General features: G+C 36.8%; 1 protein-coding gene across 11 annotated transcripts in view; it reads left to right on the top strand.

Moving 5' to 3' along the window:
• CHID1 (chitinase domain containing 1) overlaps positions 1–24,852 on the top strand; it is a 118,069-nt gene that overhangs the window by 14,959 nt on the left and 78,258 nt on the right. For all 11 annotated transcript variants that reach the window (XM_087950864.1, XM_026668240.2, XM_087950859.1 and 8 more), the window contains exons 6-8: positions 3,001–3,107; positions 3,412–3,473; positions 11,508–11,600. In XM_087950864.1, the coding sequence (XP_087806990.1) occupies positions 3,001–3,107; positions 3,412–3,473; positions 11,508–11,600 (262 nt within the window). The remainder of the gene's footprint in view (positions 1–3,000; positions 3,108–3,411; positions 3,474–11,507; positions 11,601–24,852) is intronic.

Genomic DNA, 24,852 nt, shown 5'->3' with positions numbered 1-24,852 from the left:
CTGTTGTATTTTCAATGACCACTCTCTTTGGCTGACCTCTAGGGAAAGTAGTATGTTGAATTAGATTAGTCTGTAGTACAGTCTAGCAAGGCTGCCTTCATATCCTTATTGAGAATTGAAGGCTTTCCTATACTTAAAATTATATAAATCTTTCTGGAACAAATCTGAGAAAGTATAATATACACTGCTCAAAAAAATAAAGGGAACACTTAAACAACACAATGTAACTCCAAGTCAATCACACTTCTGTGAAATCAAACTGTCCACTTAGGTAGCAACACTGATTGACAATCAATTTCACATGCTGTTGTGCAAATGGAATAGACAACAGGTGGAAAGCATAGGCAGTTAGCAAGACATCCCCAATAAAGGTTCTGCAGGTGGTGACCACAGACCACTTCTCAGTTCCTATGCTTTCTGGCTGATGGTTTGGTCACTTTTGAATGCTGGCAGTGCTTTCATTCTAGTGGTAGCATGAGATGGAGACTACAACCCACACAAGTGGCTCAGGTAGTGCAGCTCATCCAGGATGGCACATCAATGCGAGCTGTGGCAAGAAGGTTTGCTGTGTCTGTCAGCGTAGTGTCCAGAGCATGGAGGTGCTACCAGGAGACAGGCCAGTACATCAGGAGACATGGAGGAGGCTGTAGGAGGGCAACAACCCAGCATCAGGACCGCTACCTCCGTCTTTGTGCAAGGACGCACAGGAGGAGCACTGCCAGAGCCCTGCAAAATGACCTCCAGCGGGCCACAAATGTGCATGTGGTTGCTCAAACGATCAGAAACAGACTCCATGAGGGTGGTATGAGGGCCCGACATCCACAGGTGGGGTGTGTGCTTACAGCCCAACACCGTGCAGGACGTTTGGCATTTGCCAGAGAACACCAAGATTGGCAAATTCGCCACTGGCACCCTGTGCTCTTCACAGATGAAAGCAGGTTCACACTGAGCACATGTGACAGATGTGACAGGATCTGGAGACGTCGTGGAGAACATTCTGCTGCCTGCAACATCCTCCAGCATGACCGGTTTGGCAGTGGGTCAGTAATGGTGTGGGGTGGCATTTCTTTAGGGGGCCGCACAGCCCTCCATGTGCTCGCCAGAGGTAGCCTGACTGCCATTAGGTACCGAGATGAGATCCTCAGACCCCTTGTGAGACCATATGCTGGTGCGATTGGCCCTGGGTGCCTCCTAATGCACAACAATGCTAGACCTCATATGGCTGGAGTGTGTCAGCAGTTCCTGCAAGACAAAGGCATTGATGCTATGGACTGTGCCACCCATTCCCCAGACCTGAATCCAATTGAGCACATCTGGGACATTATGTCTTGCTCTATCCACCAACGCCACATTGCACCACAGACTGTCCAGGAGTTGGGGGATGCTTTAGTCCAGGTGTGGGAGGAGATCCCTTAGGAGACCATCCGCCACCTCATCAGGAGCATGCCCAGGCATTGTAGGGAGGTCATACAGGGCACACACACTACTGAGCCTCATTTTGACTTGTTTTAAGGACATTACATCAAAGTGAGATCAGCCTGTAGTGTTTTTTTCCACTTTAATTTTGAGTGTAACTCCAAATCCAGACCTCCATGGGTTGCAAAATTTGATTTCCATTGATAATTTTTGTGTGATTTTGTTGTCAGCAGATTCAACTGTGTAATGAACAAAGTATTTAATAAGAATATTTCATTCATTCAGATCTAGGATGTCTTATTTTTGTGTTCCCTTTATTTTTTTGAGCAGTGTATATAAACTAAAGTATGTTAATTAAAGAGCTATTGCAACAATTCTATGTTCCTAAAATCACTTGTTTAGCAAAATTTATGACGGCTAACAGTTCAATCCCTAATACTGAATTCCATAGAATCTCATAGATCTTTGATTATTGCAAAATGCACATTAAAATCTGGAGATCCAAAACAAATCCTGCAGTACATTCTGAATCCTTACCAGGCATACTATTAACTAATTTGGAATAAGGAATGCTTGCAGAGATTATGATGTTGGGGAGGAGATACTGTAGGAAAAAGATAAATTGCTGTTTGGATAGATTGAAATAGCTTAGCTTTGGTGTTCCATGTATCTTTGCAACTAGGTGAATGAAATGAGTTATATATGAGGCTCAACTTTTAAGATGGCGTTGCAACTGGTTCATAATGCATCTATAGAGCCAAATCATTGCGATAACAAAATAGATAACCTGTCAGTGGCTGCTTCAGAGAGACCAGACTCAATTAAAGAGTCTGACAATAGGTTTTAACCAACTACTTGAAAGCATATCTCCTCCAATACCAGCCAACTCAACTGTATGTAAGTTGAGTTCCAACTATGGGTCTTTAAGGAAGCAGGTGAAATATGATAAAGGGAATGTTTATTTGATATTACATGTTCTAAAAGCAGCAAGAATTATATTGCACAACATTGGAAAAGTGAGGAAACACGGACGGAAGAAGATAAAATTAAAAAAATATTGGACCGTGCAGAAATTGACAGATTAACACTGAAGATAAAAGAAAAAGAAGAATATTTTCAAACTTGGGACTTGTTTTATCAATGGTTGGCTAACAGGGATAGAAATTAGGAACTTAAGAAATATTATTATGTAAACGAATGGACCCAGACAATACCCTGTTCATTGCGCACATATTGTATGTTAAAAAACAACAACAATAATAAGGAAGTGGGTATGATCCTCCTATCTGGTTTCAGAGGCAGTGTAAGATCTGCTTGTTCTTTCTACTGTTGTTAACCCTTCTCCCTAATGCATAGGTTAATTGTTGTATATTTTACTTTTGATAGTACTGGTGGTAGTTATCGTTCTTTCAGCTTTATCTTATTTGCCATGGTTTATATGCTTTCTTGTCATCCTGGGTTCTCCCAAAATGAATAGTAATAGACAAATACATTAAATGTAAATGGGCAGGTTTCGTCATACTTATAAAAACTAAAATTTTATGAAGAAATAATGGCTATGTTTTGTCCCTTTTTTATGTTTAGCCCCACGGATTTTATTTGAAGACTGGTCTTATCACGATTTCGAAACTGTATTTGGCAGTGAGGATGAGATAGAAGAGCTTTCTAATACTATGGTTCAAATAGCCAAGGTAAAATCATATCCGTTAGAACTAAAAAAAAAACCTAATGTTTAAGTGATAGTAATAGTAAAAATAATTACATTCAAATGGCACATTGTTCAGGTTAACTTATTTTGAAAATCATATTTAGTATTGAACAAATGAAAATTGATCTTTAGATGTTGAAATAAGGTAGCAAAAGCATTAAAACCCCAAAGCAAGTTGAACATTTTTTGCAGTATGCTTAAAACCTTATCAACGGTAAATAATAGGATTCATAATATTTGTTGGTGTGGGTATTTTTTTTCTTACTCAAATTTTTCCATTCTTTTAGAGTGAAAACTTCGATGGTTTTGTGCTTGAAATATGGAATCAGCTAGGAAATCAAAAACAAATGTAAGCCCAGGACAAGTTGCATACTATTTTGGGGTGGAAAAGTATTTGAACTATTAAAGGCTATGATGAAAATCATGTTTATTTAAAGCAAATCTAATTGAAATCATCATGAACATACCAGGGTAAATAAAAGCCTGAAAGCACAGTATAAGGAAATCATTGTCAAGAATTTCCTTTAAAGAACAAGTCTTCTGATGCTATGGTTAAGTGGGAATTTCTTTAATGTATGCTACTCTGGTAGTTTAGGGTAATCTGGACAACACTGTAGGAACACTATAAAAAGTTATAAGAATGGAGATAATGTGACTCTTATAATTTGAAGCAGGATGCTTTCATGTGAATTGGAACAGATTTAGGCATGTCTAAGTTGAAGTGTCAAATCAAATAGTGTGGGGTTTGGGGTTTGTTTGTTTTTATTATTATTTTAACGAATCCAGTTCCTGTCATCTACCATGGTGAGATCTGGCACAACTCGTTTTCTTTGTGTTAAATCTGACTCCAAAAGTTCCTACCTTTTAATGACAGACTTATCAACAAAGAAACTGTTATTACTGCTGTCAAATCTCCAAGATTAGAATTGATCCCCTGATTGTTGTTCATGAATTCCATGCCCCAACATGTCTCTTGCTAGACTTCAAAGTGTAATGTTTTCCTGTTCTTACTTGAACAAAAGTATCCTTAAATATTACAGATTTCAAGTAAATATTTTATTACCTGAATGAGGTTCTTAAATCTGCAGAATTTTTTAAAAAGCTGTTACACTTTCAATAGCTGAGTTTGTTGAAGCTGAACAATACATTAGTTGTATTTAAGAAACTAAATACATGTGCAAATTATTCGGGAAAAGGTTGAGTGTTACCAATTGAAGACAAACATATGCAGATAGTGTGCTTAATTTTTCCACATTTTTTTTTAACCTAACCAGTTTGGTTGTAAAATGCATAGTGCCCAAAATATTTTGTGGGTACCTGGCATACCTCCTGCAGAGATCATTCTAAGTAGGGTACCATAACTGAGAAAGCCCCTTATAGTCCTTATAGTCATTTAGTGTAATTGATGATGAATTTAGAAGAATCTTCAAAGGTTCACCACTGTTTAAAGGGCTTGACATATTAATTATGCTCCATTTTTTAATATCGAGGGATGCCTGCCAGAGAGCTCAGAAAACCATACAATAACCTCTGCTAGGCAGCGTCCTTTCCCAAGAATTTAAGTCAATTTGTGAGGCATCTTTCTGAGCAAGGCAGATCTCAATCTTTTATGTGCTGCAGTGTTACTGATGTTGATGTGGTGAGACTGCTGTTCAGGTATCCCTGCAGGTGCGAGAAAGCTCTGTGCTTACTCTCTGTTAACTTTTCTTGATAAGGATCTGGTTACAACATCTATTTTAGATTTTTACAGTGCATAGTGGTTATAGGAGAAAAGAAGAGGACTAGATACAAAATTGGCCAAAGGGAGGAGGAACATTAAACACCTGGATGCATTGGTTTGTATATAGCAATAGTTTTTGAAGGTACCCTTCTTGGTCCCTCACGCTTCATAAAAAATCTGTTCCTAGAACACAATTGTTAAAGGAATTCACTTTTTTAAAGTCATGGTCAAAGCATTTTTTGGAAGAGAAAAATCATAACTTTTAGCTTATAGTCCTTTAATTGTCCCTTCAACTACTGTCTGGATGTTAGCTATTGTGTCTGTGAATTGTCCTTGTATCAGATGTGATTAGAGGTGTAGATGTGCTGTAATAAATGTAGCACAGATCATCATAAGCCTCATTGTTTTTATTGTAATGAACGTATTCTTTCTGGAATCTTGGTGAATGCTGACTGGTAAATTTCTCTAGCAGTGTTTCTTCTGAATCCTAGCAATGAGAGTTCACGATGTAATTAAGATCAGTGGAAAGCTATGTGCTTATTTTCCACACCAGCAAAAGCTGGTGACATTTCTTCTGCTTGTCAAAACTTGACAGGTTGTTCAGACTTTATCCACACAGTGGCAGTAAAGTTCTTGCCGTCCTCTAATCTTTAGGATATCATATTTTTAAGCTGAAAATCTCACTAGCTCTATGGTGCTGCTTTGTTTCTCAGTACCAATATCTGATTTTAATGTGCTGTTTAAGAATCCCAGACTGAAATTACTTTAATTGGGTTTGATTATTTGTGTAGCTAAAACATGATTATTTTCTAGTATCATTGAGTTTTACTGATTCCTAGACTCCTGTACTAGGAATACATTAAAAGCCATTTGGTGGAGTGGGTAAGGCACAAGCCTAAAAAACAGAAGACTCTGGTTCCTAGTCCTACCTTTAAGCATAAAGCCAGCTGAGTGATCTTTGGCCAGTCAATCTCTTAGCTCTAGAAAAGAGGCAATGGCAAACCATATCTGAAACCTTGCCAAGAAAATGGCAGGAATTTGGTCAGACTGTTGCCCAGAATCAAGATTGTCTTGAAAGCACACCAAAGGGAACACATAAAATTGTGTGATATAGTAGGAATTCACAGGAAATAAAATTCCTATATGTTAAAGTATACAATTAATGGCAGTGTGAGTTCCCTTGATGATAGCTATAAAGGATGGCTATACAATTGCACAGCATAGCACTATACTTGTTCCAGAAGAGATTGGAGCCATTTTATTTTTATTACTTCATTTTTAATTTTTATAGTCATTTATCTTTTTTTATTTGAAAGATTATAGTAGCAGTTTTGTTGCAGTTTTCTTCCACCAATTGAGTTTTTTTTTCTAATGTTTATTGATTAAATAGCTACTGGAATTTTTTGGGTAGGAGGGAAACAGAACAAACAACTTGATTTTACTGCAAAAGAAAAAGAATGAAGTGAAGCCTTTTCATTTTCATTAGAGGGTATCTTAACATTGAAAAGAGCTTCAATATTCCTAAAAGCAGAGTTACCCTGCTTGGATTTGGAAGGCTGAAATTGCTACTCATTCATTTTATCAACCCAAACTACTTTACCCAGATGGTTGTTGTGTATGGGGAAAGGCTTCTACCACTCAATCTCTCAACAGAACTAGCAGACAATTATCTCTCCCTGTTCATAACTTTGGGCATAAAACAGTTCCTTGTTTCATTGAGTGACATGAAAATGTCAGGATATTTTTTCAAAAAACCCACAACCTAAGAAGATGAGCGATTGAGTGATGCTTTTTATGTTCCCATTGATCAGCTGGAGAATCACTGATTGGCTTGTGAGAATCACTGATTGGCTCGTGAAGTTCTCAAAGTTTCAAGGTTGGCTTCATTGAGGGACGATTACAGCTTAATTTGAAATTAAGCTTTTTTAAAGCTTAGTGGACTGAAAACTATGATGATATGGAAAAGATCTATGAATACTAAGAAGCCATCATTTCCGAGACAAGCATAAGTTTGCTTCCATGCATTAAAAAAATAATACTAATTTTATTTAGGCCAGTAGGTGGTGCCACAGCACAGCTGGATAGAAAAGCACTGTTTTCACTTCAGGGACATTTGCATTTCTCCTTCAATGACACATCATTACTTCAGTCTGAGCCTTGGAAATTTAACCTATTAATCAAAGGCTTATATAAGTTGCTTCCTTCCATGATATTTCATTAGGCAGTGAATAGACAACATGCATTATTAACGCATGGAGTATTAATGTTTCTAAAAATTTGGGTCTTAACTTTTACTACCCAGGAAGACAATTTTATTTTAGTCTTTTTGTTTTTAAATTACCCCAGTAAAATACTTGGTGGTGTGGTAAAAGAGTAACTATTTTGTCTGTATTTAAGAGATTCAGAATTTGAACAAATATTATAAACCTTCTGTCAGGATGAACAGCATTAAGTGCATTGGCTAAGATCAAGTAATTATAGCATTTATTTTATTTTATTTATTTATTTATTTGGTTTGTCAATTGCTTACAAGATAATAGGTATAAGTAAAAGCATACATGGATACATATAAGAAAAATAAAAAAAATGAAACAATAGGACAGGGATGGTAGGCACGTTGGTGTGCTTACACAGGCCCCCTACGGACCTCTTAAGAAAGGGGTGAGGTCAATAGTAGACAATCTAAGGTTAAAGTTTTTGGGGTTTGGGGAAGAAACCACAGAGTCAGGTACTGTATTAAAGACATTGACCACTCTGTTGCTGAAGTCGTATTTCCTGCAATCAAGTTTGGTGCGGTTTACTTTGAGTTTGTATCTATTGTTTGCTCTTGTGTTGTTATGGTTGAAGCTGAAGTATTCATTGACAGGTAGGACATTGCAATGTATGATTTTATATACTATATTTAGATCGGACCAAAGGAGGTGTAGTTCTAGGTTTTCTAGGTCTAGAATTTCAAGGCATAAGGTATTCTGCAACGAGTAGAGGAGTGGAAAACTCTTGTGAAATATTTCTGGACTTTCTCAACTGTGTTAATATCAGATACGTAGTGTGGGTTTCAAACTCATGAGCTGTGTTCGAATATTGGTCTAGCAAATGTTTTGTATGCTCTAGTTATTAGTGTAATATTACCAGAGAAAAAGCTATGTAAGATTAGGTTAACAACTCTTAACGCCTTTTTGGCTATGTAGTTACAGTGGGCTCTAGCACTTAGATCATTAGAGATGAGTACTCCAAGATCCTTGACAGAGTTTGGATCATCAACAGGGTCTTGACTATTCAGCCTGTATTTTATTTTCTGATTTCTTTTTTGCCAATATGTAGGACAGAGCATTTATTTGTTGAGATTTGAAGTTGCCATTTGTTTGACCATTCTGATAAATAGTCAAGGTCTTTTTGAAGGGTAGCAGTATTGTCTGTGGTGTTGAATAGCTTTACATCATCAGTGAAGAGAACGCAGTTGCCCTTGATATGATCACTGTGGTCATTTATGTAGAGTAAGAAAAGAGTTGGTCCTAGAACACTTCCTTGGGGAACACCACTGTTGACAGGTACAGAATTTGATAGGACATTCCCAATTTTGACCATTTGTTATCTGTTTGACAGGAATGCTTCTATCCAGTAATGCAGGTGTCCAGAGATACCGTAAGATTTTAGTTTTAGGAGTAGTTTGTCGTGTACCACTGAATCAAAGGCTTTACAGAAGTTTATGTAGATTGCGTCTATTGCTTTGCCCTGATTGAGTTGTGTAGTCCAGTGATCCCCAACCTTTTTTATGCCGCGGCTCGGTACCGGCATCAGCTGGGCGCCGCGGCCCGGTACCGGCATCAACTGGGCGCCGCCATCTTTTGACGAAAAGTGCTTCCGGTAACCTCACCGGAAGCACTTTTTCATCAAAAAGATGGCGCAGCGCTCGTGAGCTTTTTCGGTGAAATGCTTTCTCCGGTAAAGCTCAAATCTTTTGATGCTTTCTGACCCGAAAAGCTCTCCGGAAGCACTTTTTATCAAAAAAGATGGCAGCGCCCAGCAACCAGCGACCCGGTAAGACTTGTTCCGTGGACCGGTACCAGTCCGCGGACCGGCGGTTGGGGACCCCTGGTCTAGTCCATATGTTTTTGCCATGTAAGAGTTGCAGATTACATGATAGTTTTTTCCTAAAACCAAATTGTTTATTAGAGAGCAGGTTGTTTGTTTCTAAGTGGAGGATGATGGATTGGTTAATAATTGATTCCATGATTTTACAGGTGACACAGCATAAAGATATTGGTCTGTAATTTTCAACTAGGCTGGGGTCTCCCTTTTTGAAGATGGGGATGACCGTGGCTTGTGACCATAGTTTTGGCAAGGAGCTGGTCCTGGAAGGTTTTTCAAAGATTATGTTTAGGGGTTCGGCTATGGCAGTGCATAGCTTTTTAAAGAAGTAGGCACATATTCCGTCCGGTCCAATAGATAGAGATGGTTTTAGATTCCGTAGTGCTTTTTCAACATTGTCTTCTGTAAAATCGATATGTATTAGATCATTGTAGTTGTTGTTGTTGTTGTTGTTGTTGTTGTTGTTGTTATTATTATTATTATATCATTGTAGTTGACAGAAGTGTATTGAGTATATTTTAGTGAGTGAATTATTTAATTTATATATCCATCCATCTCACATAAGTGACTCTGAGTGGCTTATAAGATTGAAAACAAACAACTCCACCAAGCAATCTCCAGCACCCACCCAGTGTGAAGGTGGTGAGGAGCCAAAGATGTGTTATGACAGCAGTGTGTACTCAGAAAACTGTCATCACCTAAGAAAACTAACCTTTTTTTAAAGAAAGAGCTTAATTGGTTCAAGATAGCTTTTCAATGTGGCATACGGCATAGAGCAACTTCTGAAGTTATATTTGACAATGGCAAAGTACATAATCAATATTTAACTATGTTTTGACATTTGGATGGCCTGCTCCTACCTCATTCTTTTAAAAATGCCATACAGTGTGTTTAACTCTGCTTATTTCAGGAAAGAATAGTAACATGGGAAAATATGGTCCTAAAACAGTAAAGTTGCCTTAAGAGTACCAGAAACATAACCTTTAGAGAGCTTTCACATGGGCAAGCAATGGCAGTTGCTTGGGGTAGAAAATATACACTTCTGGTTTATGTAGTTTCTTTTGAGTGACAAATGAAAGTAACTAAAATTGTATCTCAGCATTATCCCAAAGGTGCTTTTCCAACAGGCAACTGACAATCTGAAAAATTGAGAATTGCCGTAGATATCTCAGCATTATCCTTTAATTCCTTGAAGTACCCCTAGTACAAAGAAGTGGTTTGACAAGTTAGTCAACCAATATCCAAGTCTTCCCAGCTATTTTTCTTAAAAACAAAAAACCTGCCACCCCTATCATTTTTTCCATTAATCAAGGAAAATGCCCAGTAGATCCTTCTATTTGTATGTTTTCCAAAAAAGCAATTAACATTTTCTATAAAAGATATTTATATTGGTGCATAATTCTCAATACTGCATAGCAAGGGTGTCAAGCTCAATCAGGGTTGTGTTTGACCTCGGAGTGCCAGGGTGAGTGTGGCCAACATGACATCACTTGTGTCAGGGGCGCCTGTGGCGACCTGAGCACTCTGCCAGTGAAAACGGGCTCCCGAGCTCTGTTTTCAGCTGCGATGGCCTCCTACAATCCTCTTCCAGTGAAAATGGAGCTTGGGGGGGCCATGCACAGCCCTCACAAGGTGCATTTTCAACTGGGATTTCCTGCAACCTTCTGCCAGTGAAAATGGAGCTCAGGAGAGCCGCACATGGCCCTCGCGAGTTCTGTTTTCGCTGGCAGAGGCATCATGGACTGGTCCTTCATTGTTTCCAGAGTAGCCCTGCAGGCTGATCTAAGCACTCCACAGGCCAAGTAAACAATACCCCAATATAGGAACTGCCAAACAAGCCAACAGTAAACAACCCAACCAAAGAATCTCTAAAAGCACCCCAGCCAACACTGACAGGGCGAACCACTAGAATATAAACTGCGAGCAAATCCCACTCCTTACTAACACTGATGATGTTATCTAATTAGGGCAATGAATTGTCTGCAAGAAAACAACCAAGCTCAGAGAGCACCAAGACTCATTTCAACCCTGAGCTACAAATATTTTCCTTTATTGTCTCTGGAGATTCTCAATCATCCAAGTCCCGATTGTCCCAAAGGCGTTTTTTAAAAAAGGCAATTGGATTTTCTTTGTTTTTGCTTGAAGACATTTCACTCTCATCCAAGAAATTTCTTTAGTTCTTCACTTCCTCAGAACTTATAATTCTTGACTTTTGATGAATGTATCTTTTCTTTTATGTACAGTGAGAGCATTTGTACCAAGACAAATTCCTTGTGTGTCCAATCACACTTGGCCAATAAAAAATTCTATTATTATAGTTAACTTCTTCAAGCAAAAACAAAAAAAGTCCAGTTGCCTTTTGAAAAAGCACCTTTGGAATTCTCCTTTATTGATGTCTTCTTTTGAGTCAGCTTGTAAAAGAATAAGGATGTTGCAAGGCCAAACATTTAGTTTTGGAAAATAATGTTTTTTTCTGACTCAAATGCAGGTTTAAAACTAAGAGATTGAAAAATCAGTGAATGTTCTTTCTTTTTTTCCTTGACTCAAAGAGCTAATGTTTTATCTGTTTTACAGGGATCTGATTCACTTGCTCACTCACTTCTCTGAAGTGTTCCATGAGGCACAACTTAAACTAATGCTTGTCATTCCTCCTGGTGTTATGCCAGGGTAAGTATTGTACTTTCAAGGAAATCCCAGATGTATTTGTCTTTAGTTTCATTCAAGGCATTAAAGTTTATTGCTTCTGAAAGCCCAATTTTCTATGTAGTGAAACAAATGTTCTCGCTACATTCCAGGATGAAAATGCTTGACTCAGCATCTTGGTGGGGAAAAAATACTAGCCTTGAGTCTGAGGTACAAATGAAATACGATTGTGCTAAGATGAAATCCCTTCAGGTTACCAATCAGTGGAAAATATTTTAAAGTTACAGGTATATTGAAAAATAATAAAAGACAAAGCCAGTGATAATTTTAAATGGAAAGTAGAATATCAGCTGTTAGAATAGAATGACGCTCATCATGGGGAGGCTAACCATGATGCATTCAACATCCATTATATACGCATTAAATGTTATTAAATTTCTATACTGCCCATCTCATCTAAGCGACTCTGAGCGGTTTACAACAACATAATGAAACAATATAAACACATGACTAAAAGCTCTGTTAAAAACAGAATTAAGAACATGTTAAAATGTACAGGTCAAAAATGAAGGTCAACATTAAAAAATTCAGAAAACTAAAAAATGAACAAGGTGGAGGAAGTGTTCTCAAGTCACCAGCCATTCCCAGAGTTGCACAATCTTAGACTCTCATGATAGTTGGCAAAACCAAGTCTTAACACTCTTCTGGAAAACCAAATGAATGAGGATTCACTTTGCCTTTGAGGACAAGGTGTTCCAAAGGGCGGGAGCAACAACAGAGAAGGCCCTCCTCCTTGATCCTGCCAGTCAAAACACTTTGGCCAATGGGATTTTCAGCATGATCCCCCGTTTGACTAGCGAGGACGAATCAATGTAAGTGAGATAAAGCAGCTCCTTAGGTCCCTGGTCCCATGCCATGAAGAGCTTTAAATGTGATAACCAAGAGCTTCCTTGGACTCAGAAACAAACTGGCACAGCTCACGTAGAAGAATGTCACATGCAGCATCTTAGGGGTGCCTAGAACTATTTATGCCACTGCATAAACTGCACCAGTTCAGCTAGCAGATACTCTTCAAGGGTAGCCCCATGTAGAGCTTATTTATTATTACTTGTACTATATCAAGAACTTGTGCTTGGAAATGTTTTGTATAAACGTGCATATCATCTTGATGTGCTCATCTATATTATAATTTATACCCTTTTAAATACTTGTTTACTGTTTAAGCTCTTACTTATTTTTGTACTGCCAAATAGTCTATAGGAAAATATAGCATCCTAACATGAGAAAACCAAGCAGAAATATTGATCTGTTTAGTTTAGTTTTAAAGCAGATTGTCCCTGCTTGCTAATTGTAGCCTACTTCAAAAGGCAAATGAGCCCTCTGAAATAATTTGCTGCTTCTATGACATTACTCATTATTACAATAAGACTTCTCATAAAGTTAATGCATTCTATTCAAGATCTAGGATAATTGCATCAAATAATAGATGTTTTAAAGTGCTTTCATGTATTTTGAATGTTAAATAGAAAATGGGCAGTCTTTCAAACGATTATTCTCTTTTCCCTTTCCTCTTACATTTCCCCAACTCTTTATAGAATCTGAATTGTTTCAATGTGCATAGTAATATTTTCTGGAATTTCATGTGCATCTTTTTTGGTCCTAAATGCATGTGTGTAAAACTAAATATTTTGAGTATGTTGGGAGGAAGCTGCTAAATCCTTAGCATTGAAGACCAGTATAACCATTAATATATTGTAACTTAATCCCACTCCATAGAGTCTATCACTGCTATTGGATTGCTGCAATGTATTATATTTGGGAATGCCTCTGAAAATTCCTCAGACTGGCTAAAAATAGGACTGATACACTGTGTTTGTCCCAGTTAGTTGTCATTTTATGCTTCATGTTCTAAATTGGCTGTTCATTTCCAGGCCCAATTCAAAGTGCTTCTTTTAAACTTTATTTTCTTGCAATTTTATGAAAAGATTTGTATTGCCAGTTTTTATCTCAATTATACTGGTGGTTTTATTATTTTAGGTTGGTTTGTTTAAGAGTATACATTTTAGCACAGTTTTACACTGCCTAAAGTCATAATAAGAAATTGCAAGTCCTAATAATACAGAATTGAGGTCTTTTGTTGTGGAAAAGAGATTCCAAATGCACAAACTTCTTTCCCTCTCTGCATCACTGCTTAATAAGTACTTCAGGTTCTGGACTAATAGTGAGCTCCAGGGCTAAATACTTTAGCACTGTTGAGAAAGATTTTAGAAGAATGCTCAGTTTAGAATAATCACCATTTTTCTGTCACTCAGATAAGTTTGCATCATTGCTTTGCGATGATACTTTAATGGGAAAAATACATCAGTGTGCTAGCTTCAGGCAGCTAGAGCATAAAAAGGAGTTTGTGGTCTCTGCGCTTAAAACAACAACAACAAAGAGTAGCCAGGCAACCCAATACTGTGCAAAGTAAAGCAGAATAACAAATACAAGCCCACAAGGAAGTAAACTGAACATATTTATAACTGTCTATATCTCCTTGGAGTGAAGTTTGAATCTGAGCAATTTCATAATCATAGCCATATACTTTTCTCACATGGAAGTGGTTTGTCACTGTCTTCTAGTTTCCCAGTTTAGTCTACAGCCTTAGTATTTCCAGCATTCTGCCATCAAATGAAGGCTGACTCTGCCTAACCTCTGAGCCCAGACAACATATGTCCCTCTATCTCAAGTATAAGCTCAGTGGAACCAAATCCTGTGATTTTTTTAGAATAGAATACTTTTATTGGCCAAGTGTGATTGGACACACAAGGCATTTGTCTTGGTGTAAATACTCTCAGTATACATAAAAGAAAAGATACATTCATCAGGAGTCGAGAATCATAAAGTATGACACTTAATGATAGTCATAGGGTACAATAAGCAATCAATCATACTAGGAAACAGTCAGTATAAATTGTAAGTATACAAGCGACAAAGTTACAGTCATACAGTCACAAGTGGGAGGGGATGGATGATAGGAGTGATGAGAAAATTAACAGTAATAGTAGTGCAAACTTTGTAATAGTTGAACAGGGTTGAGGGAATTATTTGTTTAGCAGAGTGATGGCTTTCGGAAAAAAAACTTTTCTTGTGTCTAGTTGTTCTGGTGTGCAATGCTCTATAGCATTGTTTTGAGGGAAGGAGTTGAAACAGTTTATGTCCAGGATGTGAGAGGTCTGTAAATATTTTCACAGCCCTATTTTTGACTCGTGAACTATACAGGTCCTCGATTGAAGGCAGGTTGGTAGTAATTGTTTTTTCTGCAGTCCTAATTACTTTCTGAAGTCTGTGTCTGTCCTGTTGGGTTGCAAAACCAAACCAGACAGTTATAGAGGTGCAGATGACAGACTCAATGATTCCTCTGTAGAACTGGATCAGCAGCTCCTTGGGCAGTTTGAGCTTTCTGAGTTGGCGCAGAAAGAACATTCTTTGTTGTGCTTTTTTGATGACATTTTTGATGTTAGGTGTCCATTTTAGGTCATGTGATATAATAGAGCCTAGAAATTTGAAGGTCTCTACTGTTGATACGGTGTTGTCTAGTATTGTAAGAGGTAGTAGTATGGGAGGGTTTCTTCTAAAGTCTACCACCATTTCTATGGTTTTGAGTGTGTTCAGTTCCAGATTCGTTGTCTCGAATGAGACCAATCACTGTTGTGTCATCAGCAAACTTCAGTATTTTAACAGATGGATCGTTTGAGATGCAGTCATTGGTATATAGGGAGAAGAGAAATGGAAAAAGCACACAGCCTTGGGGTGTGTGTGTGCTAATTGTACAGGTATCGGATGTGATTCTGCCTAGCTTCACCTGCTGCTTCCTGTCTGTTAGGAAGCTTATGATCCACCTACAAGTGTGTTCAGGTACCGCTAGTTGGTTTAATTTACTTAGAAGAGTGTCTGGAATGATGGCATTGAATGCTGAACTGAAGTCTACAAAGAGGATCCTTACGTAGGTATTTGGAGATTCAAGGTGTTGTAGGATGTAATGCAGAGCCATGCTAACAGCATCATCTGTTGATCTATTTGCTTGGTATGCAAACTGCATGGGATCTAGCAGTGGATCCGTGATGGTTTTCAGGTGGGACAGCACAAGCCTTTTAAAGATTTTCATAACTACAGATGTTAGAGCAACTGGTCTGTAGTCATTCAGTTCCTTGATGGAGGGCTTCTTTGGCACTGGGATGATAGTAGAGCGTTTGAAGCAGGAAGGAACATAGCACATCTCTAGTGATCTATTGAAGATTCGGGTGAAGATGGGGGCCAATTGGTCAGCACAGACTTTTAAGCAAGAAGGAGTTATCTTGTCTGGCCCTGGTACTTTTCCTGGCTTTTGTCTGTGTAATAGATCTTGCATTTCTTTTTCTGTGGTCACCAGAAGTTGTGAACCCAATGAATTGGGGCCGATTGTAGGAGGCTTGGCTGTTGTTGGTGTGTGTGTGTGTGTGTGTGTTTTGCTCATGTTTGTCTACCATTCTGACTCTGGTACTCTATACTGATGCCAAATCAAGGTATTTGCTGCTCACCAAAGAAAAAAACTACATCAAGTGTCTTTTTTTTTTTGAAACAAAGTTTATTGATTTTAAAGACAAACAAACCATCGTTAACCTTTAAATACATAAAACCTCTCCATTATTAACTTTACAAGTCAAATAAAATATTATTTCATACAACATAATTCTGCTTTTCACCATTTCAATATAACCATATAGATATCTCTTAACAAATTTCTCATTATTTCTCTTTTCGTATTCAATTTCATTAATTATTATTAATTTTCTATATTTATCCAGTTTATAATCATCCTCTTCATTCCTCTCTGTCTAACATTATTCTCATCCAACATTCCTCCGAGGTTTTATTAATTCTCAAAGAAAACATAGACACACAAAACACAAAAATATAAAACTTCTTTTAAGAAAGTAGTTTGGCCTCTTTGTATGGACTTCAATTAAATTCGTGCTCATCTTATATACCATTACCTATCTTATTTACCATTCTATATCTTCTATATAACTTCTCCCCGCTTTTCACTCTTCTTATTTCTATTTTATTTAATTCATTTTAATTTAAATCATTATATTTATATTTTTTGTCCATTCTTTCCAAATTATCCATTTATCTCATTCCCTACAGCAAGTAAAAAAAAAAAGAATTTCTCCTGAAATCACTGATCAAGGTATGATGCCTTTCTATCCTCCCCCTAAAAATATTTAGAATAACACCTAATACCCAATCTGATTCTGCTTAGTACATTCAACCTACTAACCTCTAAAGAGAGAAAATAATAAGTCCATAATAATTAATATAATTAAATAATAAATCTAAATTTTAAATCTTATAACATTCCAATTGTCTATTTCAAGAAACAAGTGCTACAATAATGAGTTTATAATAAGATCAAAACAACAGTAAGTTAAACTTTTTAATTAAACTCAATATTTTAAACATTCCTTTTAATCTTTTATTAAATTTTAAAATCTATCATTACTAAACATTTCAATATTTTAATCTTTTATTAATTCTTATAACATTCTAGTTTTCTATTTCTAATACAAATACTACAATACCATCTTATGTACCTTGCAGAATCTTCTTTTTTAAAGAAATTATACATTACCCTTTATCCCTAAACAAATTTCCTTTTTTCCCATCTTGTTTTATACCTTTGTGGCTTTTCCCTCCCTTTCTTATCCCACCTAACCTTTTTTCCTCCCCCTTTAGCTTCCCCTCTCTGTTGTATTCCTTTCTCCTTTTGCTCAGTAGCATTAACATTGAGTTGGTTTTGCATCTTATTTTTTCCTTTCTTAAGTATTTTTTTAAGTCTTAAGTCCTTCATTTTCCTTCCTTCCTTTCTCCTTTCTCTCTTAACTAAATTTTTAAATTCATTGAAGATGGCGTCTTCTTCTTCTTCTTCTCCTTCCATTTCTTCCATCTGTTGTTGTATTTGATAATTAACAAGCGCCATTTCTAAAAAGAGGAAGGCTTCTTTCACAGCGTCCTTTCTTTCTTCATATTCTCTAAGTTCATCAACAGATAAAGCCATTCTTTATTATTCTTCTTAAAGCAGCCAAAATGTTTCAAAGGTTAGAGCAATTCCCCACCTTTTATAAAAAAACAACAGGTTTCTCAATGGCCATTTGTTGATTCCGTAAGGAAGGAGAGTGAACTTTCCCTTTCAGCACTCAATTTTGCCGCTTGTAATCCTCCTCTGGAAACAAAGTGTTGTTCAGAAAACCATAGTTCTCAGGATTAAACGCCTCTTAAAATCCTGGGTCAGCCAAAGAAACTTTCTCTTGACAACTTTCTCCTCTCTTCCTCCTGCTCAGTCTTACCCAGCTGCCGGTTTCTTTGAGGAGGCCATTACAGACCGCCGCTCGACCGTCTTGGGAGAAGGGGGTTTTGCCGGCTGGGAAGGGGGTCTGCAACACCCCCAAACCCCTCACCAGCTCCCCCTTATCTTCAGCTGCCTCTTCGTGGCAGCCTTAGCCTCCAGATCCGTGGATCGGAGGCACCAAAGCGGCTAGCGCGGCAGGGATCGCGCAGGATCGCAAATCCCTGCCGCTAGTGAAGCCGACAAACCGGAAGTTACATCAAGTGTCTTGAACCTGGTTTTGGTTGGCTAAAATGAAAATGCAACCTACAGCTATACAGTATGTATGTAAATCCATACATTCTCTGATTTTTTTTTAAGTTCCAATCTGACAGTACGTAATACAGTATGTTAGATTCATAGCATTAATAAATTCCTGTTGAAAACTGCTTTTCATTGGCATATTTAATGTTACTTCATCCTTATCCATTTTCATTTAAGAGTCAAAATAGGTCAAACCTTTAAAAATGATGGAAGATAATGTATGTAGATTTAAGCAAAAGGCATACAAAATATTCATACAAAGAGCAAAATAATATTAGTTCTTTGGTGAAAAACTGAAGATACATCTAAACCATTGTGTGAAACACTGCTGTTATGATCTAATCCCAGTGGCTAAAAAGTGCTTCCTTTGTTTTCTGTTTTGATTTAAGTCTGAAGAAAGAGTGTATGTAATATGATAGCAATCATAAGATTCAAGATCAAATTGTTTGAAAACGTCGTCGTAAAAGAAAAACAAGTGTGGAGATACTGAACAATACATTTGCTATCTAAGAAACACAAAATGTTTCATTAGTTCATACATATGTTTGAAATCATGCAGTTTCCCACAGAATGCTGAAAGTTTAGTAAGCACAAATTTTAGGCACCAGCAGAGAATAGACTAGATACAATACTAAGTCCGGGTACAAGAGATTCAAATTCATTTTAAAGAAAGAACTTTGCTGAATGGTCTTGAAGCAACTTGCTGCCCTCTAGCTTCTCAATCTGTAGAAGATCAGAGAAAACCAGCACATTGTATTCTGACTATCACACCCAGATGCACACAAATGCAGCCATATTGCCTGGAACTGCATACAGACCTGTCTAATGTACAGTATGTACAGTTAGGGAAACAATTATGCATGCCAAGAATCACTGTTTTCTTTATAACATAGTTTCATCCTTCTAAAGCTATAGAAGTTAGCAGTATTTACTAGTTGCCATAGAGCAGGACTGTCAAACTCAAAGCCCACAGGCCAGAACCAGCCTCTGACGATGCCTCTGCCAGCAAAAATGGAAATTCAGGAGGGCTGCGCATGTTCCTGCCAGACTCCATTTTCGGCCACAATGGCCTCCTGCAGTGAAAATGGAGCTCGGGGGGGGGCTGTGTGTGACCCTCCCGAGCTCTGTTTTCGCTGGCAGAGTGCGGCAGGAGGCCGTTGTGGCTGAAAACAGAACTCGAGAGCCCATTTTCACTGGCAGAGAACTTGGGCCGCCACAGGCACCACTTGACATGAGTGATGTCAAGCTGGCCATGCTTCCGGACCATACCCCCTACCCCCCACACCCCCGAGGTCAAACACAACCCTGATGCGGCCCTCAATGAAATCAAGTTTGACACTCCTGCCTTAGAGGAAGCTTGGGGAACTATTGTCTGAAATATTATTGAACTGACTCTGAGAAAAAAAAGATTTTCTTTGGAAAAAATAATATATTCCTCATATGGAGGATCTCCATAACTAGGTAGACTGATTAAAAAGTCTGGTCCAGATCCTACTCCTAGTGTTATGACTGCTGTCATAGATTATCAACCAAGGTGAGGTTACGCTTTTACTATGCTGCTGCAGCAAGGTATGGTTGTTTCCTCCCACAGGTAGTTTTCAAGAGTCCCAACTGAGTTTGCTACAACTGTTCTGAAAATGAAAAATGGTCTGATGAAAAAGGCATAGGCATTTTACTAGTTATGGCTAAGAAGACCTGTGAATGTCAACATCTCAGTTCAACTTTCATCTGTCAAGTGTAGCTTTTAATAGCTTCTCAGTTTAGCTCATAGATCATTCCTCTGAAATTTAACAATAGGTATGAAATACAAAAAGCTATACCTGAGTGCACATGATGGTATAGTTCATCACTTTTGGATAGGAGATAGGGTTACTCTAGTGAGCTCTCAATTGCCCTGTAAGAAACATATATTGCATCAGTGCAATCATCAAAGCGATTTATTTATTTATTTGTACTATTTCTTTGCTTATGCTATTTCTCTGCTTCAAAATGGCCCCGAGCACTGTAACCACAGCAATAAAGGATGAAAACATCAAAATGATAACAATTGAAATATGCTACAATAACACTAATCAGTAGAAATCGATCATAAGTAAAAAACCTACATCTCCAAAAGCTTTCTTCCATTTATTGATTTAGATTATGGGGAAAGTTTCAATAAATTTAAGCATAAAAAAGATTCTGTGATCTAGAACAGAACCTCATTGATAGATATTAGCCATGTTCTTATTTTGGCTAAACAGAATCAGAAAAGATGTTTAGATTCAACATCATGGATGGATTTTTCTGGATAGAAATTCGCAAGACAGATCTTAATGCTAGTGGTAATTTGGTATCTAGCGTAATGAAAAGTCCTTTATATATTTTATACGTATTTACTTTAAAGACTTATATAACCAGCCATTTTAGGTAATGCAATCCTGGGTAGCTATCAGACAGTAATAAAACAATAAAAACAATAAAAGAATAAAAACTAATAAAGAAGAACCCACATATTCAAACAAACTGAGAATCCAGCTTTTACCCCATCATCACCCCATGGTTTGAGGGAAAGCAAGATCTTTTACAGATTTTAGAAATCCTACCTTCTCTACTGTGCTGCTCTTTTATGCAAGCTCAATAAAATTGGATTACATTTTGAGCAAAGGAAAAAAAACATAAAAATTAAGCATTTTTAAAAGATAGTGGAGTTTCTTTTTTTAAAAAAAAACTAGCTAGCAATATCTGACCTCAAATATAGGGAGAGAAACTAATTCAGATTTTCTTTTCCGCTCGCTATCAAAGTAGAAAATCAAACATAAAAAAGCAATAGGAGCTCAAATTGATTTTTGCACTAGGATAGATTGCAAATAACAGTGTAGGATTTAGTCTGTTTTGTCAACTACAGGCTGCCAGTTTTCTTAAAACAACGTGGGAGATGTGTCTATTGATGTTCTCTTCTGGCTGTAGTAAAAGTTTGATTTGATTCTCTTGCAACATTCTTTTTTTTTATTCATAAATTTTTTATTAATTTTCCAAATTTTAAAAAAACATAAAACAAAACTTTATACATTGTTATCAACATCAAGACATTTTTTGCATTTCCTCACATTTTTCAGTATATGTATTTACTTATTCTTTTACCATTACATCTTGCTCTTACTATAAATCAATATCTTTTATCCTTACATCTCAATCTTCTCCATGGTATATTTACATATTTACATATTCCCTCATTCTTTTCTTAATTGCCATTTTATTTTATTTTTATTTCTAAACCACTCATACCAGGCACCCCAGGCTCTATAATAAATTGAATCTTCTCTGTCTTTTATTTTCATCGTTAGCCTGTCCATCTCTATACAATCTATTATTTTTTTAATAACCATGCCTTCTGGTGGAACCCTTTTTTCCTTCCAGAGTTGTCTGTATGAAATCCTTGCAGCTGTTAATATATGTAACGTAATATATCTATCTGTTTTATTGCATTTTTGTGTTATTATACCTAATAAAAAAGTTTCCAGATTAAATTCAGTTTTCTGATTTGTGATTTCTTCTATCCATTGTCTAATTGTATTCCAATATTTTTTCACTTCCTGGCATGTCCACCAGGTATGAAAATAAGTGCCTTTTTCTTTTCCACATTTCCAACAATTTGGGTGTGAATTAAACATTTTTGCCAATCTAGCGGGAGGAAGGTGCCATCTGTAGAACATTTTGTATTGATTTTCCTTGTATGCTGTGGATGTAATTAGTTTGTAATTTGATCCCCACATTCTCTCCCAATTTTCCAGGTCTATATTATGGCCAACATTTTTCGCCCATACCACCGTTGTCTCTTTGACCACCTCCTCTTCCATTTTAAAATCTAGTAGAAAGTTATATATTCTTGAAATCATTTTCTTTTCCATGTACCTATATCTATGGAACATTATATTATATCACACTGGTATGAATATGTTGCACGTTGGCGCCGCCATCTCTTCCTTCTCTTTCACCAGCCAGTTTTAAGGCTAACTACAATCTAATCTTTAAATTATATTCCCTTTTCTGAATATTGTAAAAACAAAATTGACAAACTGACATGGAACTGGGTTTGAATAGACAATAGAAAAATAAGAAAGAAACTGATTGCACTTTATTTCAATGTTGCTGTTTTTTTAAAAAAAACACATGTGTTCCTCTTAGTACAAAGTCACTTTATTACCCAAGATCTTCCTTCAATATTATGAGAGAAACAAATTTGTCTTCTCTTGAGGGCTGTCAGACCCTTTCAACCCTTGACCTGTCTTCAACAGGATTCTGTCTGCATTTTCAAGGATACATAATTTTAAGAGCAGATTTATCTTCTAACTGTGAGGTAGACATCCACAGAATATATATTGGAATCTAAATTATAGTTGTGCTTTTCTAATTGAATATATTCTTTTCAGTTAAAACACACTTTACTGTTTCCTTAAGATAAGTGAAGTCATAGATACTTCTGACTTTACTGAGTAATGACATCTGTAAAATTCCTTCACTGAACTCCCCAGAATGAAAACATTTAGCTTCTGGAAAGGGGAGGGGGGGCGTTGTTCAGAGGATTTCATTCCAAAGATCACACCTTTATTGCACATTTTGATAGATGGTTGATGGATGCCAGCACATCTCATGATGATTTAATACTTGACACCTTTTTGCTGAATGTGTGGGCTTTCTCTGGGTAAAAAGTTTGCATTTTGGCAGAGTTCTGACTATAGAGATCAATCATCCAATAAAAAACATTTTTATTGAACCTGTTCAAAATCCTTCTGAATTCAGTTTCTAGTTGAAAGTAATCAAAAATTATGTTTCTCTGTAAATTGTTTTTGTACAGAGTATATTTTCTGAATGGTTTCATGAACTATATTCCCTTAATTTCCTGGTTAAATAGTCTTTGTAACACAATAAATCATTTTGTGCGTACATAACAATCCCATTTGCTATTTTATACCTGTGTAACATACATGTAAGATGTATTCATGTATAAAATCCCATTTGATTTTAAAAGGCATTCCTTTCCTCATTTTAGTCTATTAAATCAAGAGTTCTCTTGATTTAAATACACACATATATATTTACATAATAGGTAAGTAAATATATCCTGGAGGAAATGATGAGTATTTAACACAGCAGTACATTATCCAGAGGAAGACCTGGAGGAGTGAAACAGAGCTTTCTCTGATGGTTTACAACCAATCCCAGCAATTTTAGGAAACAAAAATACAGATACTCAGTACTTATTTGTTTATTAAGAAATAAGGACATTACTGGCCCTCAGTTGAATGTATGTTGTAGGTATTATCTCAATTGAAGATAGGTTTCTGGTTTTCTTTTTATAGATATTTTTTATCAGGGAGAATTTACATACAGGTAAACAGTAATCCACAAATATTTGATTATTAAAAGTGATGTCATAACCTGCTGTTATTCCTTGCCTACCAGAAAATACATGTAATAAAAACTTCCTTTGCTTTGTTGATATTATGGGAAAAGCTTGCAAATACAAGTAATACAGTTCCAGTTCATTTAGTTACTGTTCAAATTTACAACAGCACTGAAAAATATGACTTATGAGCATTTTTTTACACTTAGAATCATTAAAGCATCCTATGATCAAAATTCAGGTGCTTGGTTCATATGTGTCCCAAGGTCATGTGAACCTCTTTTGTGACCTTCTGACAAGCAAAGTCAGTGAGGAAGCTATGTTCACTTAACAATTGGGTTACTAATTTATCAACTTCAGTGATTCATTTAACAACAGTGGCAAGAAAAGTCGTATAATGGGGCAAAACTGACTTAACAAATATCTTGCTTAGCAACAGAAATGTTGGGCTCAATTGTGATCTTAAGTCAAGGACTACCTGTAAAGGAAGAATCCTAAAGAAAAAGTTTGACTTAGTGATTGAGGCATCAAGCTAGAAACCAGCAAACTGAGTTCTATTCCTGCCTTAGGGATAAAAGCTGGCTGGGTGACTTTGGGCCAGTCAATCTCTTTTATCCCAACTCACGGGATTGTTGTAGAGAAAACAGAAGGAGGAAGGAATATTAGGCATGTCCGCTGCCTTGAGTTATTTATAAAAATAATAAAGGTGAAATTTAAAAAAATGTTAAAAAAAATTTTTCCAACCCAAAGCAACTGCCAGCAATTTCTTTGGAGACTTTCTTAGAAGTCAATGTTGTTTTTCATGAAGATTGATAATTTATGCCACATTTCATTCTCTCCTTTTAGTTACATGCCACAGACTGTTCCTAACTGTACTGCATTTGAACAGTACAGAGATAGTAATCTTTCCATTTTGCCTGTCTTAATTAGTCTGAGCAGCTGATATCATAAGAGCTTTGCTAAACTTAGAGAAGGCTTATTATTGAGCCCAACTTTCTGTTGTCAGAAGAGCTTCCATAACAAAGATGTCGCGGAGAGCCTTTTAATATGGTTTGTCCAAAGAATCTTGAGCTCAGTTTTGTTGCTGTCATTGTAGATTGCTTGGAAACTGATTCATTTCAAAGGCTGTTATTGAGTCAGTGTGAAATCATGAGAGTGTACTTGTGTACCTGACTTCACAATTTATCCTTAATATAGAAAAGCATTTTAGAGGGATTATT

The sequence above is a fragment of the Notechis scutatus genome, chromosome 1 (genome assembly GCF_049901735.1).
Source record: "Notechis scutatus isolate UNSWTSFEM ecotype Mainland chromosome 1, rNotScu1.2, whole genome shotgun sequence".
In the NCBI taxonomy this organism is placed as follows: Eukaryota; Metazoa; Chordata; class Lepidosauria; order Squamata; family Elapidae; genus Notechis; species Notechis scutatus.
Note: the sequence above shows the minus strand (reverse complement) of the source record. Positions and strands in the feature narration are given on the sequence as shown.